The 14,258-nt window shown below is 39.4% G+C and overlaps 1 protein-coding gene and 1 long non-coding RNA gene across 3 annotated transcripts in view; both read right to left on the bottom strand.

The window, feature by feature from the left end:
* Positions 1-4,245, bottom strand: part of CPA6 (carboxypeptidase A6) — a 310,860-nt gene extending 306,615 nt beyond the window's left edge. The window contains exon 1 of one of the 2 annotated variants that reach the window (XM_077876673.1): positions 3,815-4,245. In XM_077876673.1, coding sequence (XP_077732799.1) covers positions 3,815-3,930 — 116 coding nt within the window. In that variant the 5' untranslated portion in view covers positions 3,931-4,245. The remainder of the gene's footprint in view (positions 1-3,814) is intronic. The other variant, XM_077876671.1, reaches the window with a different exon arrangement.
* Positions 4,246-5,813: 1,568 nt separating this feature from the next.
* LOC144300213 (uncharacterized) overlaps positions 5,814-14,258 on the bottom strand; it is a 69,578-nt gene continuing 61,133 nt past the window's right edge. Inside the window, exon 3 of the long non-coding RNA XR_013366806.1 lies at positions 5,814-6,044. This is a non-coding gene — a long non-coding RNA (uncharacterized LOC144300213). The remainder of the gene's footprint in view (positions 6,045-14,258) is intronic.

The following is a 14,258-nucleotide window of genomic DNA, read 5'->3' as shown; positions in this document are numbered from 1 at the left end:
TTCCTAAGATTTACCATCAGTGACTCCTTACCTAGAGAGAGGAACCACAATTAGACTTCCAATTCTATTTAATCCACTTCTTTATTATCCTGAAACCATCAGTTCCCCAAGAGTAAACCTTCAGTTTTCCTTAAGAGCAATAATCTTTCTGTATCTAAACCAATGACAGAGTGGGAAGTAGTTTGTCCAGTCAGTCAGAGCTGGGTTAGAATCCTAACTGTGCCCTTACAGGGACCTTGGGTTAATTAGCTCTGAACCTGGGTTAGTCTGTACTTCATTTAGCTTATCTATAAAATGGGGATACCCAGAACTGCAGAACATTGTCGAAGTAATATTTATAGAAACGTTTAAAGTATTGGGAATTATTAGCTACCTCACCACCTGTTAGTACTAAGTGCTAAGAACTATACAGTAACTGCTACAGCATTTAATTCTCACAAAACTTGATGAGAAAGGTTATAATATTCTCTCCATTATTCCAGATAGGAAACTGAGGTTCAGAGAAGTTTAAAGAACTTGACCCAGGTAATTTAGCGCTACTAATTGTCACAAAGCAGAAATTGAAACCCAGGCAGTTGAACTTCTGGATTTTAAACATCATGCTCCTTGACTGGCATGAAGGAAGTACAGAGTAAATGGTTTTCAAAGGAAAAAAAAAATCATCCCCAACCAAAATGGTGTTTTGGTTGTACACCATTTCCAGAATGTATTGCTCTATGGTTTTATATCGTTTATCAGACACATACAAAGACACTAATTTCATGTGATGGAGATCCTTAGGTTTTTGCCTCTAGTATATCACAGTATAACAACTTAAGTTGGTTTCCAGGAATTCATGGAAAGGAGAGAGAAAGAACAGTGCTGATTGCTTGTGTAGTTTGCTTGTGTAGGAGTCTCCTTCACTGACCTTTGTTGATTGCAGAATTGTTGGACTTGTATTTAATTCCCGAAGCCCTCTGACAGTATGTTTTATTTGAAGGTTTTCTATATTTCAATCTTTTTCTATGTATTTTCAAATTTCCCTTACATCATTTAATATGCCCTCCAAAGGGGCACCTGGGTGGCTCAGTGGTTGCGCATTTGCCTTCAGCTCAGGGCATGATCCTGGGATCGAATCCTGCATTGGGCTGCCTGCAGGGAGCCTGCTTCTCCCTTTGCCTATGTCTCCGCCTCTGTGTCCCTTATGAATAAGATCTTTAAAAAAAATAGATATCCAAAAAGTTATTAACTCGTTTCAGATTTTCCTTATCTTTTTCTTAAGATGCTTTAATTTGCCATTTATTAAGCATCTATTATACAACTGGCATTATACAACTGCTAGTTTGTGTAGAAAGACGACTAAGCTCATTAGCTAGCTGCTCTCAGAAAGCATGCTGGTCTGCCCTGAATGTTCTTTTTTATTCATATGAAGAGTCCTATACAAAGGAGAATCACTTCTTAGACTCAACCAAGACCTACAAAAATATTTCTACCAAAACGCAAGTGGGGCTGGTCCATAATTAACAAAACCTAAACCTATTACTTAAGGGGGAAAAAGTGAAGGGGTGTAGAATTCTAACTTTGAATGGGCAAATATCATGCTAAATAACTATTTCACCAAGTCATGTCATCAGGTTCTTATATTCGCTGAAGGGCTAGATTTATAGAGAGTAGTTTGAGTAAAGCAAGTAAAGCAATCCCAAACCTAAGCAGCACTTCCATCTTTGGTGAGGAGAGAATGGACTATCTAATAAAGCGAAGTTAAAAACACCTCATTTTTGGTGGGGGTGTGTGTCAACACTTCTGTTTTTTTTTTTTTTTTTAAGATTTTATTTATTTATTCATAGAGGCACAGAGAGAGAGGCAGAGACACAGGCAGAGGGAGAAGCAGGCTCCATGCAGGGAGCCTGACACAGGGCTTGATCCCAGGTCTCCAGGATCACACCCTAGGCGGAAGGCGGCGCTAAACCACTGAGCCCCCCGGGCTGCCCAACACTTCTGGTTTTGAAGAAACTCCAGGCATCTATAGTGATGGACAGGTAAGGCTATCTTCTATCAGTTTCTTCAATGTTTCAGCCTTTTTTTCCCCCTCCAACTTTCAGACATCTGGTAATTTATATGTTTGGGACCAACTTATTATGCAGCAGCCAAAGGGAAAACAAATTAATGCTTTCATTGCAGAAGAGAAAAAAGTAGTGCAGCTTCCTCCAAAAAAGTTCAGTTGCAGCAAATCCTGGAAGAAAAAGCTGCCGTGGTTGGCCACGTTTCCTCTAAGCAGTAGGAAAGTGCATGCACTTGCTCAGCTGAAGCAGGTCTAACTCGGCCCTCATCAAGCACCACACACTAAAGTAATTAAGAACAGGGCCACAGCTGAGTGGAGGAGTGCAGTCCTGGGTCACACGGGTGCGTCTGAACCTGGGATCTAGGATTATCACATGGTCTCACATCAGCTGGGAGAGTTTCTAAACTCCACAGAGGAGCCTACACTAGTCATTAAACATGGTGCCCTTGCCTAGATCTCCCAAGGCAATGACAAATGACAGGATGTGAAGCCTGGACTGTGTGTGTCTAGAGAAGGAAATGCAGCCCTCAGATGTTCCCTCTTTTTCCAGGGAACACTCAGGTGGAAAAATTGGAATTGTGTTACCATCTATAACCCTTACCTCACCAAGGCCTCCATTCCCAAACTGCAGCCCCCAAAACATAGGATAGGGTTGGGGGTTTTCTTGGTTTTTTTTTGTTTTTGTTTTTTAAGTTTCCTCTGCAAGCACGGTATTCAGGAGAAATGGTAAAGGCAGGCCCCAGATTGTTTAGGGTGACCAAAGGAAACATTCGCTTTTCCAGAGTCATACTTCTAAGTTCTTTACACTATTCCTTGCGTAAGAACAACTTTGCCTTAACATACTGGGCACTACCTCATCATAATCCACATCTAGGGGAGATTTTTCCTCAACTGGCAGTTATGGAAAGAAATTGAAGACTCCAGTTTTCCTCCTCTGTAAAAAGCAATTGCATTAGAAGAGCTATTTGAGGTTCTTCCTGCTTTGCAAAAATGGAGTAATGCAGTAGTTTCCAGATTCAAAGAACGACCCCCTGCAAATCTAAGCAAAGCACATGCTGTATACTCCACAACAAGCCTTCAGGATGAGGCTTGCAAAGTCACGCATTGTTTCATACCCAGTCCTATGCCTCCTTAGGAACGCAGACACAGAGTATCCTAACCTACAGAGGCTGGGGGGTGAGGAGGAGAAAGTAATTGTTTCTCCCTTCAGAGAAGGGGTAATTTTACTGTCGGCTACTTTTATTTTGAGTTTGAGTTGGCTTATTTGCATTGCTCAGATTTGAAAAATCTAGTAACTACTATGTAGGCTACAAGCACACACACACACACACACACCCTCACACGCTCTCTCACACTCAGTTCTTAAGTCAATCACTGGTGAATTTCAACCCCTTCTTCTGCATACAGTTCTGAAGGAGCAGCTCTAGTTCTCAGGTCCCGATTCATGTGGTACCTCAGCAGTCCTTCCCACACTGACCTCTACCAAGGCGAATATTGTAAATACTGACCACGGCTCCTCCAAAGATAGGATCCCAGTCAACTGGTCCAGAGCGGAGGTTGGGACATTATAAGAAGCGTGAAAAGCTAGCTAGACCTGTGACCACCGCCTTCTCAGCTCAACCAAAGAGCCGGGAACTGCACACACGTTTTACTGTAGGTGACAGAAGTGCACAGATGCACAGAGAAATCACAGATGAGAGGGGAAAAGAAGGAGCAAACCTGCCCCTCCATCCAACTAAAAACCAGGCAGGGAATGCAAGTCGCTCTACTCACCCAGCATAGCGGTTGCCATAAAGGTGGCTGTGCCCTGGTTGCAGAATCTTCAAAGAGAGCAGGAAAAGAGGCAGAAAAGCAGCTGTCCGGCTCCTGGGCTTCCCGGGGAACTTCATAGTGCTACAGTGCAAGGAGCTGGAAGTTAGAGCAGTCACCCGAGGCTGGAGGTGGCTCACAGTGCCCCCTCCACATGCGCACACGTTCTCCAGGAGGGGGTGGGGGAAAGGGTTGGGAGCGAGTAAAATGTGACACTTCTTTCCAGCCACAGGGGAAAAAAAAAAGTTTCAGCAGCCGAAGGAGGGAAGTTGCTATTAAGACTTGGTCTTGGGACGAGAAGCAGCAGCACACACAGCCCAGCCCAGCAGCTGAGCCTGATCCTCAATCAGGCTCCCCTAGAAGGGGCTGGGCCTCCCCTGCGCTGACTCATGGCTGGGGTTCACTGGGTGCTGCTTCCCTTTGGGTAACTCCTCTCTGGTTTTTTTGTTTGTTTCTTGCTTTACGACTTCACGCCCCTTTCTTGGACAAGCTTTCTCCTTTTATTACCTTTTGCGGTGCAGGACCCTACCCTAAATGCAAATGGATTTGCTTGAGGATGAGCTAAACAGGTAGGCATACAGAGGACACTCCGGGCTTAGGGTTTTGCTCTACTATAGCAAATTTCTACATGGATTCCATACTGAAATGCATGATCAACAGCCTTAATGAGCATATGTGCCTGGGTCCGGTCGCGCCCCTGAATCTCAACCGCCAGCCTTGGTTCCAACTCCTACCTGTACGAAGAAGGGGCAGCTGCTTCGCTGAGTTTCTGGGACCTCTTTGTATCCATTGCATATCAGCAGCACCCAGAGCCGCTGCGATTTCAGAGGTTCTTCTAGGGAACAGGAGGCTTCCACGTGCTTTACTACCTTCTCTCACATTTGGAATCATTTAGGAAACCAGACCATTTAAATCAGAATTCCTGGGGGTGGGATCGGTGGTTTAAAATGTTCCTCAGGTGATTCCAATGTTCAGCCACCTTGCTGGTGTGGAGTGGGGCTTCTCAAACTTTAACATGCATAGAAATCAAATCACCTGTGGACCTTGTTAAACCGCCCCTTCTGATACAGTAGTTTGGGGCTGGGGCCTGAGATTATGCATTTCTAATGAGCTTCCAAGTGATGCTCTTGCTGCTGGTGCTTCAGTCACACTTCGAGTAGCAAGTCTTTACTTTAGAATGAGGTCTGCTTTTTCTCCTCTCTCTTAAAACTGGGGATGGGGATGATTAAAAAACAAACGAACAAACAAAACAAAAAAACACCCTGGAGCAAACCATTTCCTTCTCGTTTTTCCATGTTGGTGATGAAGGTGTTTTTTTTGTTTTTTTTTTGGTTTTTTTTCATCCACTTACTCCGTCCCAGATATACCAGAAAACCCACCTGGCAGGGATAAACTTCGTTCTAGTAAATAAGAACGGTGTTATCTAGGATGACTCCTATTTAGCCCTATGCCAAGGCCTGATCCTACTCTGGAAGAGAGTAGAAGTCAGCATCTCTCTATAAACTCACACATTTTTCAAATTTCCTGAAGAGTCATAGCCAAAGATTATGTACCCTCCAAGATTATGACCAGAACACTGCTTAGAAGAGAAAATACATCTTTCCCCATGTTCTCTACCTGGGGAGTTGAGCCAAAGTCATAGGAGTTTGGTTTATAACAGAGCCGAAATGATTTTCAGTTAAAATGATTCTCCAAGCTTTCCTAACTACCCCAGGATTAGTTTAATCTCTTCTCTGTGTCCTTCTGTCTAATACTAGTATGTTGTCTACTGGAGGGGATAGTACATTGAATTTAAGTATTTGTCTGGTTCCCTCTCTCAAGGCTGCCTTTTTCTTGAGCACAAAACAGTATCCCTTTCATCTTTATGACACTTCCTTATATGCCCTAAAGGGAACACAATGTTTGCTGAAGCAATGATCAGCCATGTTTATTGAATGAATGGTGAACCTGAGAAGGGGTTCATTCAATATTTACTCTGCGACTTCTATATCCAGACAGAGGAAAGGATGGAGGCGCTAAGGCAGTGGAAGGTCCCAGGTCTCCTGGTTTTGTTTCTTGTTTGTTTATGTTGTCTTCCTCCTTCATGATTTTATGGCCTGGTGCTCCGTCTTTGAGGCTGCTCTGCAAGGCTCCCAGGGATGCTCCCTGAGGCCGGTTTGGCCAGGCCAAGAAAGCCTGTGTAACAACGACTGAACTGTTGAAATAAGAGGTTACTGTGTAAATAAAACACTTCATCTCTTTGCATTTCATTATGTCAGAACAATGTATAAATCTGTCATATTATATCACAACATTAAACTAGGAATGTTCAGTCTCTGACTGGGGATTAAGCACATCCTCAAATCATTCTGAAGGATTGGATCCAGTGAGCACGTTCAGCAAAGGCTCTCCAGACTCTGAGACCAGGGTAATCATTCCCTGGACCATTAAAAATGCAAGAGACCCTGGAGACATCCTATAGCCTTCCTCAAAATTTCAGATCAAAGACAAGTTCTCAAACAATAGAAGTCATTCCTAGCAATCTTCCTCTGGTTTCCTAAGGACCAGGTTATCTGATCAAACTTCTCCTGGGGTGGATAAGCCCCCATAAAATGAGTGATAAATAGAGTCCACTTAGTAAGTGGGAGGAGAAAAGAATGGCTTTACAGATGGATTCAAAGATAAGAGTCCCATTTTTAAGGCACTGAGAGGGAGTGAATTATTAAACCAGTTAGAGATTTAGAGATGGAAAGATGAGAATTTCTAGTTATTGTTATACCTTTGTCACATTTTAGCAAGAGTTAATATTTAAAAAAGAAATATTACCCTGCAGAGAAACAAAAGGAAAATACAATTGGGAAAGGAAAACGTTATTCTTGGTTTGGGTCCATGGTAGTTCATGATTAGATAATTTTTTAATTGAAGTATAGTTGGCATACAATATTATATTAGTTGCAGATGTAGAACATAGTGATTCGACATTTATATACACTGTAAAATGATCACCACAATTAGTCCAGTTCCCATCTGTCACCAAAGTTAATATATTATTGACTATATTCCTTATATTGTATATTACATCTCCATGGCTTATTTATTCTGTAACTAGAAGTTTGTACCTCTTGATCCCCTTTGCCTATTCCACCCCCTTCCCTCCGCCACCAAATCCTGCTCTCCTCTGGAAACCGTCAGTCTCCTCTGTGTATCTGAGTCTGGTTTTGTTTGTTTCATTTTTTAGATTCTACGTATAGGTGAAATCATACAACATTTGTCTTTCTCTGACTTATTTCACTGAGTATAATACTCTCTAGGTTCATCTATGTTGTCACAAATGGCAAGATTTCATTCTTTTTTACGGTCAAGTTATTACAACTGGATATATAGCCACATTTTTATTTGTTCATCTATTAATGGACACTTTCATTGCTTTCGTATCATGGCTATTGCAAATAATGCTACAACAAATATAGGGATACATATAGCTTTTCATTTTCTTTTCTTTTTAAAATTTTAATTCCAGTATAGTTAATATATAGTGTTATGTTCGTTTCAGATAAACATTATAGTGATTCAACAATTCTTTTTAAAGATTTTATTTATTTATTCATGAGAGGCACAGAGAGAGAGAGAGAGAGAGAGAAGCAGAGACACAGGCAGAGGGAGAAGCAGGCTCTGCACAGGGAGCCCGATGTCGGACTCGATCCCAGGTCTCCAGGGTCAGGCCCTGAGCTGAAGGTGACGCTAAACAGCTGAGCCACCCGGGCTGCCCCTGATTCAACAATTCTATACAAGTTAGTCAGTGCTCATCTTGATAAGTACACTCTTTAATCATCCCCTACTTCCCCCATCCCCACCCCACTCACGTCCCCTCTGTTTCTTGGGTTTATCTCTTTTTTTTTTCCTTTGCTTGTTTGTTTTGTTTCTTAAATTCCACATGAGTGAAATCATGTGGTATTTGTCTCTCTTTGACTTATTTCACTTAGCATTGTATTCTCTAGTTCCATCCATGTTGTTGCAAATGGCAAGATTTCATTCCTTCTTATGGATGAATAATATTTCTATATACATACTATATATAAACAAAACTAGGATATCTGGGACCTTCTTTCTACTGCCTTAGCACCTCCATCCTTTCCTTTGTCTGGATATAGAAGTCACAGAGTAAATATTGAATGAACCCCTTCTGTGTGTGTGTGTGTGTGTGTGTGTGTGTGTGTGTGTGATGTGTGTATATATATATATATATATATATATATATATATATATATATCACATCTTCTTTATCCATTCATCTGTTGATGGGCACTTGGCTGCTTCCATGATTTGGCTGTTGTAAATAATGCAGCAATAAACATAGGAGTGCATGTATCCCTTTGAATTAGTGTTCTGTATTTTGGAGGTATATACCCAGGAGTATAATTACTGGATCATAGAGTAGTTCTTTTTTAATTTTTTGAAGAACCTCCATACTGTTTTCCACAGTGGCTGTACCAATTTACACTCCTACCAACAGTATGAACATCCCCTTTTCTCCACATCCTTGCCAACACTTATTATTTCTTTTTTTTTTTTTTCTGATAATAGCCATTCTGACAGGCATAAGGTGATATCTCATTGTGGTTTTGATTTACATTTCCTCAGGCATTTGCAAAAGATGAGCATCTTTTCCTGCCTGTTGGCCATCTATATGTCTTCTTTGGAGAAATGTCTATACAGATCTTCTACCCATTTTCAAATTGGATTGTTTTCTTTTGTTGTTATTGAATTATTGAATTATATAATTTTTAATGTCCCTTCCAGATCTGAAATTCTCTGGTGTTCTAGGGAATGATTTTCTTAAGTATATGAATGAGAGCCATGTAGATTTATTTTGGTAAAGATATCTGAAGAAGATAAATGGGTATAGCTGGGCTTTGCCGTACAGGCAAAGCTCCCACTGCATTTGGTTTTGTGCTCATTCTTCAGTGTCTTATTAACATAGACCTATTGCTTGTCAGGCCTCTTTTATGGCCCTTTGCTATTGTTCCAACATGTGAGGAATTAGCAAATGTGATGTTAGGTTGCTGCCTTATAGAGTCTTGGCAATTCTGTGAGGAATGTTCTGAAGCTTCCTTTAACAATGCATCGCTAATGATTCCCACCCAATTGTCTTTTTCAGCACCATCAGATATCTCTTCTTGATCCTATGTTTTTAATCTTTCTCTTGTCAACTCTCCATATTTCTCCCATCCTTAAATGCAAGCTACCTCTTTTCTTTCTTTCTTCTTTCTCTTTCTTTCTCTTTCTTTCTTTCTTTCTTTCTTTCTTTCTTTCTTTCTTTCTTTCTTTCTTTCTTTCTTTCTTTCTTTCTTTTCTTTCCTCTTTTTTTTTTTTTGCTTCTCAAAAGCATACTCTTGAACCCTGACAATATGTTTTCCATCCCTACCTCCCCCCCCCCCAAATAAAACTCTCAAAGTTCCAAGGTTATTTCTTAGTGGGAAGCTCTTTGTTGTCACTTTGCATTTGTATGGTTGCTAAGGCTATTTATTACCCCCTGTTTGAAACTTCTTTCTGTGACTGAGGGACATGTCTCTACTACTCCTCTCTTTCCTAGGGTTCTTCCCTATTTTTTGACTGCTTACAAAGTTGATGCTTCATGGGAGTGTTGGACTTCTTCTCTTCTTGATGTACTGTGGACAGAAATGGGATGAAACAGTTTTGTGAATGAGACTGACTTGAGCCGGGTCTGGAAGGAAAGGAAAGATTTGGCTGGATTGAGATAGGAAGGCTGGAGAAAGGTGGCCATTAGGAAACATTTTAAACAAATACAGAGGATGTGGCTCCTGATTTTGTGACTCTTGGTCCTGGCAGAGGGGCTTGGCAAATAAATAAACATAGAGTTACACTTGGTGGTTGAATTAATTTTATGCAAACAAGTCACAGATGCTGCAAAAGAAAGTTAAGGGAGAGTAGATTGCATGTACAGGATGTTCTGAGGAAGTGGACATTCAAAGCAAATATGAGAAGGAGCCAGCTATAGCAAGAAAAGGGTGGTGGTCGGAGTGAGGGTGGGGACAAGACCATTGCAGTAGCCACAGGATATAGCATAGGCAGAGGAGTCCTATTCAGAATTTTCTGTCTTTTAAGTCAAGACAGGATAAAGAGTGACATTCAGGGTCTTCAGTTTGGCACTCAAAGCCCTTGAGAACATTTTCATTTTTATCTTCTTCATATTTCCTGAATACTCTGTTTCTATCTTTTCCTTGCTCCAAGTTGGTATACATTTCTTTGATAATAATGCCATCTGTCTCTGGCCTTCATGTTCTCAATCCAGCCAATCCTTCCATCCCTTCCAGACACAGTTCAAGTCAGTCTCATACATAAAGTTCTTCCAAGCACACTTCTGTCCACAGTACTCACCTTCTCAGCACTGGTACATTCATCCATGTACACCCTTATGTGCTAGTGTATATTGGCACTTAGTTCAGTAGTACCATTTACTATAAACTGCTCAAGGGCAGACACTCAATTGTGTGTATCTTCATGGTCTTCAGTGCCTAGAGTTCTGTTGGGTCCACAGTTAACATCCATGAACAACAAAGTCATTGGCTTGCCTTTCAGCCCAATATTTATGGGGCTGTTTAGCTGTCAGGGGAGCCCTTGTCTAGAACCCCAGACTTCACCCTTGTCCTTGGCTAGATCTCTCACAAAAAGAATCTTGCTCACCTCAGATGAAAGAGCAATTTGAAGAACAAGTGTTATTGATGGACAAACCTATTATTATATTTTTAAGCACTTGTAATTATGTTACAAAGATGTTTTACGGAATTTATGGAGCAAAGCCAAAGTATTTTAATGCAGGAAGGTGGGAACAAGTAGTTTTGTCTGCTGATTCCAAGCAACAGAAAAGACTTCCCATCTTTTTCTCTTTGTCTTTTCTTTCTCTCTCTCCTTTCCTCCCTTTCTCACTCCTGGTTCTCCTTCCTTCCTGATGCCTATCTCATGAAGAAAGAAGGTAGGGAAATATAGTAAATAAAAATACTTTAAATATTACTACTTTGAATGACCGAGAATGGATGTTTGTGTTGTACCATTTGTAACATTAAGTGTTTTAGTGAAAATTAAGAGAAATTTGAGATGGACAGGGCATGAAATCTAGATTAAGAAAGTTTGATCAGAATAAAGTCTAAAACAATAGTAAAGCAAATAATTGAGGAACTACTCTTTTATCCATTTGCCTAGGGCAGTGGGAGATGAAAAAAAGACAAAAACAAGTAAGCATGGAAAGAAAATAAGACAGAAAAGGCTCAAACATAAACAAAACTTTTACAAAAATGACTAGGTGGAGGGGAAACTTCTGATACAACAAAGATCAGGAGAATAGGTGATAGAACCTGTCCTAAGAAAGAAAAGCTGTGAGGAATGACAGAAGTAAGGCAGGCAGCGATGTTTCACAGTCAGACCGCTGGACACTCATAAAGTCAGAGGGAGGAGAAGATGCTCCTGGGGCTAGGACAGAGAGAAAGAGTAAATAGAAAAATAAAGGAACTCTATTCCTATGAGCTTATATAGAGAAATGTGTACTTTGAATAACCCTAAAATTCCATTAAAATACAGAATTTGAACTAATAACACTTTCTATGTGCTACAATATTTTTAAAAAGTGTTCTTGCAGAAATTAACTCAGAAACATATTAAGAATCCAAGTTCAGGGACGCCTGGGTGGCTCAGCGTTTGAGTGTCTGCCTTTGGCTCAGGTCGTGATCCCGGGGTCCTGGGATCGAGTCCTGTATTGGGCTTCCTGTGAGGAGCCTGCTTCTCTCTCTCCCTATGTCTCTGCCTCTCTCTATGTCTCGCATGAATAAATATATAAAATCTTAAAAAAAAAAAAAGAACCAAAGTTTATATAATTAAGATAAACCTTTGGCAAATATTACTAGTTGAATAATTTTATATAATAAACAACAGCATATTTACTCTGATTTACCAATGTTAAATATAATAGAAAATGCTTTTTAAATTCTATTCAAACATGCCTTCTCTAAACTTATACAGGTATAATGATTGGTTATAAAAATGTGATTCTGTGTATTTAAAATTCATTAACATTTAAAACACTAAGTTGAAACACTTTATTTCAAAAGGAATCATGATCTTTAGGGAACTTAACAACAAAAAGACAAATAATGAATTGAAAACTAAGCAAAGGATGTGAATAGACATTTCCTTAAGGAATATATACAAATGACTAGTAAGTACATGAAAAAGATGCTTAACATCGTTAGTCACCAGGGGATTGCAATTAAAAACCACAATGAAATACCACTTCACAAACACTGAGATGGCTATAATCAAAGACAGACAATAATGGGCATTTGTGAGAATGTAGAAAAATAGGAACCCTCAGACATTGCTGGTATGAATGTAAAATAATGCAGCTGCTGGGGAAAACAGTGTTGTAGTTCTTCAACAATTAAATGTAGATTTATTATATGATCTAGAAATTCTAACTCCTAGGTTCCCCTCAAGAAAATCCAACTATATGTTCATATCAAGACTTGTACACAAATGTTCATAGCAGCGTTATTCATAAGAGCCCCAAAGTAGAAACAACCCATGTATCTACCAACTGATGGAAGTATACAGAACGTGGTATATTCATACAATGGGATATTATTTGGCCATAAACAGGAAGGAAATACTGGTACACATTGCATCATGAGTAAACCTTGAAAACATTATGCTAAGTGAAAGGAGGCAGAAAAAAAGACCACATGTTGTAGGATTCCATTTATATGAAATGTACAGAATTGGTAGAACATATAGACATACAGCACATTAGCCGTTGCCAAGAGTGGGAGAAAGGGGGAAATGGGGGATTACTGCTAATGGATATGCGGTTTTCTTTTGGGGTCATGAAAATGTCCTGGAATTGGTTAATGGTGATGGTCGCACAATCTTGCGAATATACCAAAACCTGCTGAATTGTACATGTTAACATGGGGAGTTTTATGGTATGTGAATTCTATCTCATTTCTACAAAAATAGATTTTTAGGGAACTCGAAACCTGGGACTGATTAAAAAGAGCTAATCAATGAATAATCCTGGATACCTAAATCATTTCTAGAAACACAGAAACATTGATGACTAAGCCTACTTTTATGTTTAAAAGCTTTTGCTTTTAATATGCCACAGATAGGCTATATCTTTAAGTTTTGCTACTTTCAGAAGGTGTATTAGGCTGTAGCAAGTATGTGTCTATAGAAAGTTGTGTTGTGTCTTCTTATGAATTCTGCTTGTGGGCTAAAATGCTGATTTGTCACAGACTGTTCTCCATTATCCACATGCAAATTTTCTCTGTGAAACAGAAGTTAGTTACTTAGGTTAAAAATTATTGGTATTGTTGCTTGAGACTACTAGGAGCAACAGTGACAGAGAAACTATAACTACATATGTACTTCTATTTTCAAGGAAAATAATAGGTTTTTTTCTAACAGTACTTCTCTGTTCCTTTTCTTCTTCTTCTCCAGACCCATTTACACCCTTGAAACTTATCAAGGACACCAAAGAGTTTGTTTACGTGCATTATGTCTACTGGTTTTTAACTGTATTGGAAATTGAAACTAGAACTTTAAAAAATGCTTATTTATTGGTTTATTTGAAGGTAGTAATGGTGAAAGCCTTGTATGCTGTTTCTTATGACATTAGTTCTTATGGTCTTGCACGATTTATCCTAAATTACCAATATGTTCCAGGATACTAAAGAGCACCATGGAATGTAAAGCTTGGAATGTAAATTTTATTTGCCTTGATTTATAATAACTGAGTCTGAAAAGCTTTGGAATGTCTTAATAACTTAGCAAAGTTTTCTCAGGGTTAATGGGATTGCTTCCTTGGTTCACTGTTTATTGCTTTCATTATAACGTGAAGGGTTAATCTTTCTGTTATTGGCCTACACAACAAAGATGGTCTTATCAGAATAACTTTCTGTGCTTTATGTTGACTTCATTACACCCAGTATTGTTTTTTAAAACAACAACAAAAAAGAGAACAAAGAAGCTTCACTTCTGAAAAAGCTAACATTTTTACAGTTATGTTACCTTTGATGTGTATTTCGAAATTCTTTTGTCACTTCAGTTAAATAGGTAGCAAGTATTATTTCATAGGCACCCATGGTCTTATGTTAAGTCTAAATCTCCTCCAATAATATTTATTTTTGTCTTCTGCAAACCAACTTCTCAGTATAGGAAAAAAATAAAGTAAAATTTACATGATCTCCTTTGCACCTAAAACCATATTTGTGTTTTCCCACAGGGTCCCTGAAAAAATCACAAAGATTTGTTCCTTTACCTTGTAAAGTACTAGAAATAATTAGGTTTTAAAAAAAATCTGTATTCCTATTGATGTGTTGCATGAGAAGAGCTGTCAAATCAAATGAGATGTTTATCC

This window comes from Canis aureus, chromosome 28 (assembly GCF_053574225.1).
Source record: "Canis aureus isolate CA01 chromosome 28, VMU_Caureus_v.1.0, whole genome shotgun sequence".
In the NCBI taxonomy this organism is placed as follows: Eukaryota; Metazoa; Chordata; class Mammalia; order Carnivora; family Canidae; genus Canis; species Canis aureus.
The sequence above is the reverse complement of the archived record's forward strand: the minus strand, read 5'-3'. Positions and strand labels throughout refer to the sequence as shown.